This window comes from Ochotona curzoniae, unplaced genomic scaffold (genome assembly GCF_017591425.1).
Source record: "Ochotona curzoniae isolate NIBS_2020 unplaced genomic scaffold, NIBS_Ocur_1.0 contig_1, whole genome shotgun sequence".
NCBI lineage: Eukaryota > Metazoa > Chordata > Mammalia > Lagomorpha > Ochotonidae > Ochotona > Ochotona curzoniae.
The window spans coordinates 35443128-35457808 of record NW_024464918.1 but is presented as its reverse complement, the minus strand read 5'-3'; the positions used below and the strand labels follow the sequence as shown (position 1 = coordinate 35457808).

The following is a 14681-nucleotide window of genomic DNA, read 5'->3' as shown; positions in this document are numbered from 1 at the left end:
ACAGGTGGGCGCGCCTGAGGAGGGCCGGCGGGCGGCGTACGTGCGGCGCGCGGCGGGCGGCATGAAGGGCGCGCGCCGCCGGCTGCAGCTCGCCCGCCCGAGGCCGCCGCGCCCCGCCCCGCGCCCCGCCCGGCGGCCCGGCCTTCCCGGCGGCGGCGACCCCCGCGCCAGCTCCGGAGCGGCGGGGCCAGCGGGCGGGCCGACTCGGGGGCGGGAGGTGTGGACGTGGCAGCGGCTCAAGCGGGCGGAGCCGGCCCCGGAGGGAGGCGGAGCCCCAGAGGGGGAGGCGCCGAGCGGGCCGGGCACCGCCGCAGGAGCTTCTGGAAACGCCGGGAGCGGCGCGTGTCCAGGTGAGCAAGCCGCCTGCTGGGCAGCCGGGCCAGCGGCGGGGACCGGGCGAGCCGGCGTCTCTGGGGTGCATTTTGCTCCCCCCACCCACTCTTGTGGGGCGCCGGGTCGGAATCAGGGGTTGGCGCCACCCGCCATCCGCAGCGAGGTCCGTGGCACAGCCCTGCGCCCTTCGCCCGGCTCCGCGCACCCTGGGTTCCTGTCCCGCCCGCGGCCCTTTCCCGACTTCTTGGGCGGCGGGGTTAGCTGCGTCCTTCCTGCCGGTCGGGCCGGGTGGGGCCATGTCAGGCTCCCGGAGAGGGGCCGGCCTGACCCCATCGGCCTCCGCAGTTAGAGGCGGGAGCGAGGGAGGCTGGGGCAGCCCGGGCACGTCCGCCTGTCCCTGGGGGGTGGCTTAACGTGAGCTCCTGAGGAGAGGCCGAGAGAGTCCCTGGTGCCCTTGGATAAGCTGCTGGCTCAGGGCATCGGCTCTCCCCTCCAGCCAACCTTTTGCGTCCCGCATGCCGAGTCTTCACTGCCTGGAGACTTGTGATAATTGGTTAACTAATTCAGCGAAGGAGGCTTCTGTGTGCCAGAAATTGCCAGAAGTTGCTGTTCCCAGTAGGGCTGTGGACTGGAAGATGAGCAAATGCAGATACAGAGCCAAGTGGTGCGTGCCGTTCTGCAGGGAGCACAGGTTGTGGGCTCCTGGGAGAAGACTGGGTGTGTCAGACTGGAGGGCTTCCTGGGGGAGGTGACTTGTGAGCTGCAGAAGGATTGGGGGTAGCCTGGACAGATCAACAACCCATCTGAATGGGAGCCAACCTGGGTGGTCTCAGTCTTTGGTGGCACTTTAGTGGAAGTGAGGAGATGGGGAAGGGGCACTTCAGGGGCTTCCTGCTCAGGATCTTGTCCACAAGAGCCTGAAGGGGCGATTGCTCGGAACCCTTTCTTCCTCAGATACTGCATCTGAGGGGGTTCCCTGGACTCTGTACCCTGAAGGTGAAGTAGTACAGTGGAGACTGTTGTCTTTGACTCCAGTGACACTTGGGCTTCTCGATGCAGACCACCAGGAGCCTGGCAGGCCTGGCCCTTGGCAGGGAAATCACAGCCCTAAGAGCAGAAATTGGGGGGCATCACTCTGTAAGTGGCCCAGTTTGGCAGAGACCCTCATCCACCCATGAATTGCCAGGGTGTTCTGCCAGCTGCTGCTTGTTGTCAGCCAGTATCCCATCGGAGGCAGCAGAGTCCCTGATTCCATTCTGTGTTGAAGGAACCAGGATTTCCTTTGACTTGGGGTTCAGCTGGTGCCACGGTTGACCGGGATGCTGGCTCTTGCTTCTCCGGGGCCAGACTCTATTGATTTCTTCCCCTTTGAGGGGAGAGTGAGCTTTGCATTCCTCTCTCCTGAACCTGTCCTGTTCTCACATGGCTGGGCATGTCCATTGTGGCCCTGCCATTGAAGTCATGTGGTGAGGAAGGGGTGAGTTGCCTGGGGGCCTGCTGTTAAAAGTGCTGTCCTCAAGGGTCACTCTCATCCTCGGAGGGCCTGCCAGGCTCACCCAGTGACAGCTACACTGGAGCGTTGTCTGATTTGTGATAGGCCCCGCCATCCTGACACAGGCTCTGCAGTGGGGTGCCCGAGGAAGACCTTGCTTCACGGTTGGCTTAGTCTGGCCATGGCTGAGCACTGTTCACTCCTGCCTAGAGGGTGCCTGGGGCTGCTATGAGGGAGGAGGAAGGGAAGGTGGCTTCTTGCCCGTGGGGCGCTCATAATCTGAGATTATAGCTTTATCCAGGTGGCTGTCTGTGTGCCAGGGGAGGAGCCCAGCATGTGGGTGCCCATCAAAGCAAGGGACTGCATGGGTGCAGCTCTGAGGAATGAGTGGATTGGGGCACTTAGGGTCTTCTCATTTCCTGGCAAAGCCTCCCTTTTGAGTTCTGTCCTCCCACGTCCTTGGGAGGGGTCTGAGAAAGCCTGCGAGGCCTTGGCTGATTTGTGGCCACGCTGGCTGATAGTGTGCCGAGGCCTGGAGGGTGTGTCCCTGGCTCCCAGGATCTGTCGAGATTTTAATCTTATACAGATGGAGATTGGCAGGAAATGCTGGGATGTAGGCACACGCAATCCCAGCAGAGTGCTGGAGTGAGAGCTAAGTTTACAGAAAGTTACTGCATCTGGCAGTTTGTCCTTTTGAAGTGCCCTAAAGTGGGATCCCAGCCTCGCGGAGTAAAAAGGGCTAAGTCCTGTGGTTGTGGTTTTTGTGTTGGGACATGGGGTAAGGGATAGACAGTCTTATTCTCAGAGCAGAGAGGAGCTGGTGTTGTGGCATAGTGTATGAAGCTGTTATAGTTGTGTCCCAGTTGTTCCACTTTTGATCCTCCTCCATGCTAATGGCATGGGAAAGCAGCACATAAGCCAAATATCCAGGCCTCTGCCACCCACATGGGAAACCCTGAAGGAGCTCCTGGCTCCTGGCTTCAGCCTGGCCCAGTGCTGGCCCATTGCAGCATCTAGAGAATGAACCAGTAGATGGAAGATCCCTGTCTCTCCGTCTCTGTAGCTCTGACTTTCAAAATGAATTTTTTAAAAAGAGCAGAGAGGAATGAAAAGTCTGGAGTAGCCATGCTGGAGCCCATGCAAAGAGCTTTTGTTGGCTTGATGTCGTTGCAGGGCCGAGGATTAAGTGTTTGGATGTGTGTGCTCCAGCTCGGATAGGCCCTGTCTGAGCCTGGTCACAGGCTGACGCCTGCCCCAGACCTCTCAAGAGGTGCTTGGTAGAGCCTTTGCTGTACCTGGCACGTCTGTGGACCAGAATGAGGCAGAGCCAGAGGCTCGGTACTTGTAGGAGCCTGGAACAGCAGCAGGTCAGAGGCGCAGAAATGCCTGAGACTCCAGAATGTTGGCCCAACCCCCTGCCTTTTGCAAGAGGACTTTCTTGGTGGACTTTAGGGTGATTGGCCAGTTCCAGGGTTATCTGACAATGTGTGTGGCGTGTTGCACCTACCTCGTCTCTGGAATTAAATGCTTTGTGTCTCCTGCCACTGCTGGGACACGGAGGTTGTCCAATTTCTGCTTTATTCTTGGTTCTTGCATCTGTACTGTTTGTTCCTATGGAACCTGTTCCTCACCCAGGGATTGCTGACTTGGGGTGGACAGCTGGCCACCTTAGGAACACTACTCTGCTGCTGCCTTGAGCAATCATGCCTAGACATACATTGTGCCTGGTGCCAAGCTACCTGTTAACACCTTTTACTCTCATTCAGTCTGTACAGTAATTACCTCCACTAGAGAAGGTGACAAAACCTGGAGGTGAAGTTGGATCTTGAATTTAGCTCTGAATCTTTCTGAATCCAGGGTGGGTGTGCCTGTCAGTTTGGTTGCATTGCCTTGTCCTGAGCTGGGCAGACTGGCTGGTGTTGAGTGCTGTGATGCCAGGGTGGGAGCAAGTGTCTTTCAGAGCCCAGAACACCGTGGTGATGTTTTCCGGGTCCAGTGTGCTCCCTTCCCTCTGTTAGGATGCAAAGAAGTCATTGTGAATCTCTGAACTAACCCGTGATGAGGTTGTTAACCTGGGCAGGCATGCTCTTCTAGTGCCACCTGTGACTCCCCCGTTTGGAAGGCCCATGCGTGACAGGTGACAGATACTACTGAGTAAGATTGGATGGCAGCAGAGGGTGTTTGTGGGTCTGAGTTTTGGTCCTGCTGTTGATTTGTTGTCAGGTGTGCAGAATACTCACTCAGCCTCCTTTTTCCCTTTTGTGTATCTACCTACACAGTACGCCTCTTCTCTGGGATTTCGCTGTCTGCAGATCCAGATACATACACTCAGGAAGTTCCAGAAAGAACTGATATAGGTGTTTTAGATGCTTTGGTGTTCTAAGGAATGTGATGCCATCTTGTGCCATCTTCCAGGTCATGAGTCACCTGCAGCATATGCATGCTGTTTACACTTCACACTGTTTCAGTCATCAGATTCCACTGCCATGGTATTGTGGTACTTAATGTTCAAGTGAATCTTGTTTGACTTCATTACGGCCCCAAAGTACACAAATAGTGATGCTGGTACTTTTATTACAACATGTTATTGTAATTGTTCTTCATTATATGAGTTATATGAGTTCTGCTTCTCTTTTACTGTGTGCCTGACAAATTAGATTTTATTGTAAGTATGTACAAACAGGATAAAACATAGTATGTGTAGGCTGTGGCACTGTCTGTGGTTTCAGGCATCCTCTAGGTGCTTTGGAACATGCCCGATGGATGAGGAAGGACTGACTACTGCATCAGACATAGAGGTAATGATCCAGCTTACAGGGCTTTGGTGAGAATTAGATGGTAGAAATGAAAGCTTCTTGGATACATCAATTGTGGGTATCTTAGCAGGAAACAGCCTGAGGCAGAACTTAAGTGTTTGATGCTTTACGGGGAAGTGTAATTGTAGGACAGCCAGGGTGAGGTAAGAGAAGTGAGGTGTAGGAGAACGAGAGGCAGACGGAGGGTGGAGTGTTATCAAGCTGACCTGTCCGTGCAGGAGGCCCTGGTGCCCAGCCTTGTGGGATCATGTTGTGCTGTTGCCGTGGAAACTCCATGCTTCAGAGCAGTGCATTGTGGGCAGCTCAGAAAAAGAAGTTATTCTCTTGCCTCCTCTGTCTTGCTTCCTTCACTGGCTGGCCTTGCCTCATGAGGAGTTAAATTCTTCCTCCACCCGCTCCTCAGTGGTGCCCGTCTCTGGCCACTGGACAGGCTAGGCAGGTACTTCTTGGGAGTCCAGAAGTAGTGGGTGGAGCTTGCACAATCTCCTCACTGAGCTGGAAGGGGTGGGGTCCAGGAGACAGGTGAATTCCAGATGGCAGTCAGGCCCATGGCCCATGTTGGCATTCAGACTGTGTCCTCTCGGTTCTCACCCAGGCTGCCACAGTGCTGCCAAGAATGCGACGGTGGCTTTTGCACGTTGATTTCCACAGGCTTCTGTGCCACTTAGTTGTGTCATCCCTGACGTAGGACACTGGTTTGATGGTTCCTGATTGGGGAAGTGGAGGTCATCACGTCTAGATTTCATTAGCTTCTTGGTGAAGGAGAATTTTTTTTTAACATCAAGTGGAAAAACAAAAGCAGGAATGGTGAGACCTGGGCTGGAGAGAGTAGCAAAGCTGGGTCACACCAGAGTCCGAAGGACTTTGTGGCCTCAGGAGTCACGACTTTATCCTGATGGCAGCGGGCAATCCAGAGAGGGGCTGCCTGCAGCCACCCTGTGCTTTGTAGAGCAGGACTGGGGAAGGGTAGGCTAGGGGAGATGGGCAGAAGACAGTGGAGTGGGGACCAGCATGGCTGTGGAGGACTGTGGTTGGAGGTGGAATCAGGGAAAGAGAGGAGGGAGCCTTTCATACTTGCGAAGTGCCCGTGGCAGCAGCCTGTGGCCCTGAATGGACATCCATGTGCTGTGATGGTGGAGCCTGCTGGGGCCCCTGTACGGCTTCTAGGTTGAACCACAGGACCTCTCAGCTCTGCTGTTGTGGAGCTGGCTACAGCACTAGGAGGCAGGACTAGGGGGTAGGAGAGGCTTGAGAGGAACAGGCCAGGAGTCTTAATTCTGGCAGGATTTGCCTCCATCCCCCAGCACCAGCCACCCCAAAGGCAGGCAGACTGTTGTTGAGTGCCAAGGGAGACCCACTTGTTCTCAGTACACTCATGTTCTGTTTCTGAGTTATTAAATACATGGGTAAAACTCGACCTACTGTGTTTGGATTGAAGAACGAGTTTGGCAGAGGGTCCTGCCTGGTGAGGTAAGGGGAGAAGCTAAGGACAGCACTTGCTTGCAGCTGGAAACATCTTTTTGTAGCCATTTGGCCAGGCTGTCAGTGTCCTTTCCAGAGAGCATGCTGGTTGTATGTCTTGGAATTGCTGCCGCCCTGTGGGTGAATCACTGTCGCCGGGGCGTTGGCAGGCTCTATAGGTCCTCCCACGGGGGTCCTGACTGGGGCTGCCAAAGTCCCTTTGGAATCTACTTGAGAAGGGCCCCCTTTGTTTCTCTTACATTTTAAGCATGTTAGATTGCTGTAGAACTAACTCGGTGGAAAGATCAGAAAAGCAAGCACAAAAAAGGAAAGTAAAATTACTTCACCAAGATGTAAGTAGCTGTGTGCCTGTCTTCTTACACATGTACACAATCATGACTTTTCTTTACTGAAGTGAGAGTACGTGTTGTTTGGGATCTGCTCTGGTTACTTTGTGATATATCAGGGTACTTCAAAAGTTTATGGGAGGCAGAATTAAAAGAGAAGTTGATTTTTGTCCCAGAGGAATTTTGAGATCTATGCATAGCTATCTCATGGTATACATTCTCCTTGAACTTTTGAAGACCTTTTTATCCACACTGTATTCATTTCTGTGTACTTTTTAGCAGTCTGTTGTTTCGGGGAGAGATGTAAAGCCTTCTGTTGCTGTTCCCTGGTCTGGGTTGGGGGTCTGGGGTTGTACCTGAGATGAAGCTCAGTACAGATTTTCTTCTTGGGCTTGTTGTTTCAGAAAACAACAACAACAACAACAGGCCTATTCTGCATGGCATTCTGAGATTGTACCTGAGAGGGCTTTTGGCAGCGCTGACTGCTTGCTGGGGACCCTGGGCAGCCACCGCTCTCCAGCTCTTCTGGGTGTAGATGTGAGATAGAATGGGATTGGCCCTTCCCACATTGTGTGGTGCAGTCCCTCCTGGGTGCTGCCTCTTGCCCTTAATTAGGTGAGCTTTCTGGGTTGCGGGCCTTTTGAGTTCAGGGACCGAGGATCTGGAGAAATGATGTGGTGCTCTGTGGTGCCCCGCCTGGGATGGCAGTGTGGAAGAGCAGTCTGGAAGCAGCTTGTGGGGGGACCCAGCTTTCTGGGCTAACAGATTCGCCATCCCCCTCTCCCACCAAAGCAGGCCTGTGCAGCCCTGGGTAAGTTATTTCCCAAAGGCCATCTGTGATTGTTTGGGGCTCTGCTTGCAAGATGGGATTTGTGGATGGACTGTGTCTAAGCCAGACGGTGCATTCCAGAGAAATGACAGCTGGTGTTCATGTAATGAAGAAACCTGGCTGCTTTCTCCTGAGTCTTGTGAGGTATAGCTGAGGCTGTTAACAACAGGGTAACTCCAAAGAATGCAGGAGCTGCTCCCCTGGACTGCCCAGCTGCTCTCAGAGGAAGTATCCAACCATAAATGGTGACATCCCAGGGGTCGTCCTGGGACCAGCATGTCCTCCCAGCACGCCAGCTCTGAGAGCAGTTAGCTGGTCCCTGACTGTCCACAGGTTCTGCAGTTTTCCTGTTCTCCTCCCTACACACATATAGGTGCTGTGCTGAGCTGTCCAGTCTGTGAGCACACAGAGGGCAAACACCTACCCCTTTCATGAAAGGGGCCATGGAACCAGGATTAGAGGCTTTCTGGAATCTTGGAGAAGATGGTGTGGTGAAGCCCGAGAGCAGGCCTCTGTCCAGAGCTGGGAGGGCCTGGGCCTAGTTGTGCCTTCCTTCTTGTAATGATTTTCTTTCCTGTGTTACCGTAACTCCATAATGACCCCCTTAGCTTTGTATTCCCCATCCCGCAGCAGGTTTGGGTTGGAAGGTAGTTGTCCTGTGTGTCTCTGGTCTGCAGTCCCTGGCTTGTGACAGGCGCGCTGTTGGCGCTGCAGCCTTGTGGCAGTGGCGTGACACGTGGCACCACAGACCATTCATTTACTCTCTTGCTCACGGAAGAGCTCATTTGAGGGTGGGGTTGTGGTCGGCTGCCTCAGAGTCCAACGTGGAGCCACAGTGGCTTAGCGTTTCTTCTGAATGGGTGGGATATAGTGGGAGTGACCCTGGGTCCAGAGTACCAAGGCAGTCAGAAACTGATGAATGGGCATTCATTAGGAGCTCAGGCTTGGGATTCTGTCGAGCCAGACTGGTATTTTGGGGAAGCATTTGTATATCCTTTATTTTCCTCTAAGTAAATTTCCACTTTAGCACCCGAGTGGGACTTGACCGGGGTGGAGCAGGAAGAGGGAGGGCAGACTGAGCTGGGACCCGGATGGGTACTGGTCCTCTGGCACGTTCCGGGCCACTCGGCTGAAGCTTCTGTTGTATACTTAGGTCCACTGCCAGCGAGGCCTGCCCCAGGCTGTGTCTGCTGCCCTCAGAGCTGTGTCTGGCCATCTCTGGGCTCTTGAGAACACAGCTGCTGGCCTCTTCTCCAGGCACAGCCTTGCCTGAGGTTCTGGCTCCTTCGTTTTTTGTATCTCAGGTGCCTAGCTCAGTGCCTGGTCACTGTGCTTCTTCAGTAAATATTTGAGAACACACAGTGTCTGGCCAGCGAGGACAGTGTCTGCCCAGGGGCCTCAGGGCAGGAAGAATCTTGTTGTCTGTCCTGGTGTGGTGCCCCCATTGCCATCTCTGTGGCTGGTGTTGACTAGCAGGGACCAATTTTATTTCTCTTCTGCTTAGACATTTGCTGTTAACCTCTGCTTGAGCTGGGGCTTCCAGAGTGTGTTGCTAGCTACTCCTGGGCTCCCCTCCTATAAGCAGGATCTGGGTCCCCAGCTCCTGGCGCATATGTCAAGAGTTAACTTAGGAAGCGACTAGTAGTCTGGAAGTGAGAACGAGAACAGGTGGGCCAGAATTTCCAGCTGATGGTAACCAGAAAGTTCAGTCGTCTCATGCTGTAGGTACTTGGCAGGAGCAGAGAACATGGGAGCCTCTCCCTAAGCATACGGTTTCAGAGCAGGGCCAGAACTGAACATGCGTTACAGGCTCACGCCTTCTGCTCTTGCGACTGGTGCTTCTAAATAGCTTTTACAGCTTGTGTGAGGCAGGCCAGGATTGAGATGTGTCTGGGGGTGTCTATGTGTATGTGCTTATGTGTGTGTCTCCTCCCCTGAGAAGCTGCTGTCTTTTCCACTGTGTAGATCAAGTGATTCTCACTCACTGAATGTCCTGCTGGTACCCCACTTTTGGTGACCATGAAGCCCCTGGTGTCCACATTGCTGGTGGCCTGGATTGCTGTCCTGAACTGCACATGGGCTGAATTCTTCACCTCTATTGGTATGTACCAACAGGCTCGTCATCTGCCTGATCAGTCCCTGGCCCTGCCTGAGACCTTTCTCATTGAAGTAGATTGAGGTCACCCCCTGCCTATGATCATTTCTGGAGAGAATGGAGCATGAGGAACTGTTCTTCTCCTTCACACCCACAAACTCCATCACCACATCAGCTCCTGATAATTTGGATATTCTGGGGGCCAAATGTCTAAGTTGGACCCTCCTGCCTGACTTGTACTGGCTTCTTGGTTCCTCTGGTCTTTGGCCATTTTGCCCTGGACTAGTGGTTCTGAGTGAACACTCCAGCCCGTTCTTTCTCACTTGAAGTTTCACAGCCCCTGGGATGCCCGTTTCCCAGGGACTGGCCAGCTGACTAACAGTGGGAGAATGAGTTTTGGGATGTCTTCCTTGAGTTGTTGCTAGTGCATTTACCCATATATCGTCTCTGCCTCTCTTTTTCTAAAGTTGGGGGCCAGGACCTATGATTCCCTTTTTTTTGCTAGATGCCTTTTAAGTCCAGGTTCCCAAGACCCTCAGAGAGGTGACATGTCCTTGGCCCAGAAACATGTCTGTGAGGGTGTTCTCTTCTACCAGACGGAGCTGCACTTCCCTCATCTAGTTCTCACTACTCTGTTTCTCTCCCCCGCAGGGCATATGACTGACTTGATCTACGCTGAGAAAGACCTGGTGCAGGCTCTGAAGGAGTACATTCTTGCGGAGGAAGACAAGCTTTCCAAGATTAAGAGGTGCACCACACCCACCCTGAGCTGGCCACTCTCCTCCCAGGACACTGTTCAGGGAGTCTTTAAGGGATTCACTTGAGGGTGACATGGGGCAGACCTGGAAGTAACTCATGCCGAAACTCCAAAGGAACTAAACACACAAGCTAAGGATCACTCCCTGCCCCCCTTCAGTTTAAGACTTGAAAAAAAAAATTCACATTGAAATTCCTGGCTCTTACCCAGGTTAAGGAGCCAGAACTAGAGTGTGTGTGTGTCTGGGAGGTATCTATATTTATGTATTTTTTAAAATTATTTATGGATGAGAAGGGTCCTGGCTCTCACAAGAGAAGTTACCACAGATCAGAACCTTTGTCGATGGCAGTAACAATGCTCCCTTTCCTCCATTCCACAGCTGGGCCAGCAAGATGGAAGCCCTGACCAGCAAGTCAGCTGCTGACCCTGAGGGCTACCTAGCACATCCTGTGAATGCCTACAAATTGATGAAGCGCCTGAACTCAGACTGGCCTGCGCTAGAGGACCTTGTCCTGCAAGACCCAGGTGCAGGTGAGGAATGATCAACAGGTTTTGTCAACCATGTGTTGGTGGGGTTGTGCCTGGGTCGCTGCGTCTGAGCCCGCCTTGGGGTTCTGTGTGTGTATTTGAGTTGGAAGCAGAAGTGTGTATCTTCCGCCGTGGACCCATCAGTCCATTTTTTCATTCCATTCTCTGTGGAGACCTGGCAGTTGACTGTCCTTGTTTCTTCCTGTTCAATAATAATTGTTTCTCAATGCTTTTTTTTTATTTCTCCCTTTTATCAAGTAATGAGATTTTTAAAGATTACATTTACTAATACACGTTTTTCCTTAAAAAAGATGTTATATTTATTTGAAAGAGTGACAGTGAGAGAAATATCTTCCATCCAGTGGTTCATTCCCCATATGTCTCAATGACCAGAACTGAGCTGCTCTGGTCTGAAACCAGGAGTCAAGAGCTTTTTCCAGGTCTCCCACATGGGTGCAGAGGCCCAAGCACTTAGGCCATCCTTCGCTGCTTTCCCAGGTACATTAGCAGGGAGCTGGGTTGGAAGTGGAACATCAGAAACTTGAACCAATTCCTATATGGGATGCTGGTACCACAGGCTTAACCCACTACACCATAGTGCTGGCCTCAGTAGTATATGCTTTTTTTTTTTTTTTTTTTTTTTTTAAAGATCCATCCATTTTTACTGGAAAGTCAGATATTCAGAGAGGAGAGACAGAGAGAAAGATCTCCCATCCGATGCTTCACTCCCCAAGTAAGCGCAATGGCTGGTGCTATGCTAGTCTGAAACCAGGAGCCAGGAGCTTCCCCCAGGTCTCCCACATGGGTGCAGGATCCCAAGACCCTGGGCTGTCCTCGACTGCTTTCCCAGGCCTCAAGCATGGAGCTGGATGGGAAGTGGAGGCGCCAGCATCAGAACCAGCACCCATATGGGATCCTAGCGAGTCCAAGGCAAGGACCTCAGTTGCCAGGCCACGCCCCGGGCCCAGTAGTATATGCTTTTATAGAAAAATTGGAAACCATTAAACCAGTCATCTCAGAATATTATCATTCTTAATTTAATTGCATGGTGATAAATGCTACTATGATGAAAGTCTTTCTGCATGTGCATGTAGATGTTATTGCTGTGAGGGACAAATGAATGAAGTGAGTTTAGCCAGCTGGGTGGGGAGTCCTCAGTAAGCTGGGAAGCTTAGGCATCAGTAAAGTTCATTTGTGTTCCAGTCCTTCTGAAATAAAGTTGTGACATAAGCATATATTTGCATCCTGAACTTTCCAGCCTCTGCCATTAATGGTCATAAATCACGTGATTTGACTGGTAGTCTGTCATACTGACATCCTATGATGCTGCTCAAACCATTAGGCATAGATTGTTTTGAAGTTAGTAGTCTTTTTGTATACATCTTTGTACCTGCCTCTGAGTCTTTAGGCTGAATTCCTAGAAGTGGTTTTTAATGATCAGAGTGAATTTTTGAAAGTTTTTAACTGTGGTTGGTGTTTTACTGTGATCTTATTTTCTGCACTCTAACTTTTTCCTCTTGTCCACACAAGGAGAGGGCAGGCTGGGCCTGGGAGTGGGCTCTCCTGGGAGTGGGCTCTCCTGACTCCTAGCCCTAGGTCCAGAACCCTGGACTTGCGATCTCTCCCTTCCCTGATGTACTTCAGACGAGCTGTCTCTCTGGCTGAGACATTTCGGCCCATGCAGCCAGACTGGGCTGGGCTTGGCTGGGGGCAGGGTGGCCTCCGGGGAGGGATTGGTGAGCTCAGCCAGCCTGGAGCCGTGCCCAGTGAGCTCACTGCCTCCAGAAACCATGGCTGCCTTTCCCAGACCCCCACCGCCCAGCTTGGGCCTGTGGCTCAGAACACGCTGTTCTGCTGTACTACAGGAGACTCTGCCTGCTCAGCCGGCCTCCACGCTCTGATCTTGTTCTCCTCAGCCCTCCTTCCCCCACCCCTGCCAACATCTGGTTTGTTGAAGAAGCCTTAGAATTATCTGGAAGGAGCTAGGCCAGGCCCGGAGAGCAGTGTGTTGTTTTCAACTTCATGCATTCTTGCTCCCGAAGTAACAGTGTAGTGTGGCAGATTTTTTCTCTCCGGATTGTAAACTCTAGGGTCCTCCCTGCTGCTGTGAGGAAGAAAAGATTATAGCTTTTTGGTCCCTGAGTCCCCAGGCTTGGCTAGAAGTGAGTGCTTGAGCCCAAATTCATGAGAGTGGGTGGCATGGGTGCTGCTGCTCTTGGGAGAGACTGGGAAGGAATGGCCTTGGAATTGCTCTGTGAATTCTTAGCTCCTGGGCAGACTTGCTGTGCCTGAATCAGGATGGGGAGAGGGCCAGGCTCCCACCTGAAGTCCTGAGATTGTAGGAGTTATATCTCTGTGCAGCTAAGGTCTGGGGTCCCTGAAAAAGGCTCCTTGGGGGTCCTTGTATGGTCAGGAGCTCTCCGAGGCCCCAGGTTGTGGTCTTGAGCTCGTGGCCCGAGCCCCTCACAGATCTGAGCGGAGAGAGTAGCCTGCAGAGAGGAGCTCGAGGTAGTCTCTCATGGAGTGATGCCCAGCTGGTACATTCCCACCTAGTGCTTAGCTTGGCTGGATGAGTCCTCAGCCAGTAATCTGATGAGTAGGGTAGGACCGAATGCCTCCAGGACTGTCCTTGTCCTCTCTCACTGTGTGATGAAAACCGGTGGTCAGTAGTGAGTGAGCAGCTGGCTGCTGCGACTACCACTGTCCCTGAGAGGTGAGGAGCAGACTTCAACCTTGATCAAGGTTTTCCATGGGGTTTGTTTCCCCTAGTTGTCAGGTCCTCCCCAGAACCCCTATGCTCCTTCCAGATCACCTCTCTGCCCTCTGTGTCTATTACGTCTAGCCAGCACTGTGGACTCAAGACCCCAAGACTCCCAGATGTTAGCCAGTAGGGGTGGCGTTCTGTCTAGTTCCAGCACACAGGTGAAGGGTAGCAGAGAAGTCCCTATGGCTGGAACCATCATGGAGGACTTCTTGGAGGAAGGGGTAGAAGCCTTTGAGGGAAGGGGCTAGGAGATTTGATAGCCAGAGGCCTGGTAGCGGCTGCTGTCTGGTCCCAGGTGGAATTCTGCCCCTGAATCAAGGGTCACCTCTCGGTCCTGCTCTATTCCAAAGGTTTCATTGCCAACCTCTCAATGCAGCGGCAGTTCTTCCCCACTGAAGAGGATGAGACGGGGGCCGCCAAAGCCCTGATGAGACTGCAAGATACCTACAAGTTGGACCCGGCTACAATTTCCAGAGGGGAGCTTCCAGGTAATCTTCTCACAGGTTTTTCCTGCGCTGTATTTGTCTTTGCAATAACTAGGTGGGTTTGAGGCATACCCTCCTCTGGTTTCTTCCCACTTAGGTGGCAGTGTCCCCACTGGTGGTGATCTTCTCTTGGTCCCCAGTAGGTGCCAGTGGCAGCCTCCTGTAATGGCCGTCTTCCTCCGTGTGTTAGCCTCTGGTGCTGCTCTGGGGCTCCCCCACCTCCTCACCCGCCAGTCTGTGCCCTAGAGCACCACAAAGCTCTCCCACATTTCTTCCTGTTCTCTTGCAAGCCTTCCTCTGCATCCCAGGCTCTTGTGAGTCTCTGCTGTTGGTTCTTCCTGTTGGGGCTGCTGAGGGGAGTGATCCACACTCTTACCCCACTGACATGGTTCCTGTTTGCTCCTGAACCCAGAGCCTCTGGTCTCTTCCCTGGATCCTGCCTTGTGAGGTCATCAGCCGACCTGGGCAGTAACGCCAGTAGTTGAGTTTTGGCCATAACATTCTTCAGTTTTCAGCAGCTCACAACATATTGAATTGCCATGTTCTGCCTGATATTCTCCGCTCCTTAGAATTTTGGAGGGATCCTGGTCTCTATTGCCTGTGTTTTGGTCTATCTGGTTCGTCTATCAGCTAGTGTCTCTCTATCTTTTGAAACTGGCCACTTTTGCACTGACCATCCCAATGTCAGTATATAATAAGAACATGACTTGGGTTTGTGACCTGTTCCAAAACAGTAAACCCAGGGATTCAATAAGACCTCTTTAGACCATAGAA

At 52.6% G+C, this 14681-nt stretch overlaps 1 protein-coding gene across 1 annotated transcript in view; it reads left to right on the top strand.

Moving 5' to 3' along the window:
* Positions 1-291: 291 nt before the first annotated feature.
* P4HA2 (prolyl 4-hydroxylase subunit alpha 2) overlaps positions 292-14681 on the top strand; it is a 31090-nt gene continuing 16700 nt past the window's right edge. The window contains exons 1-5 of the mRNA XM_040971427.1: positions 292-350; positions 9244-9379; positions 10025-10121; positions 10510-10661; positions 13773-13910. Of these exons, the coding sequence (XP_040827361.1) occupies positions 9298-9379; positions 10025-10121; positions 10510-10661; positions 13773-13910 (469 nt within the window). The 5' untranslated portion in view covers positions 292-350; positions 9244-9297. The remainder of the gene's footprint in view (positions 351-9243; positions 9380-10024; positions 10122-10509; positions 10662-13772; positions 13911-14681) is intronic.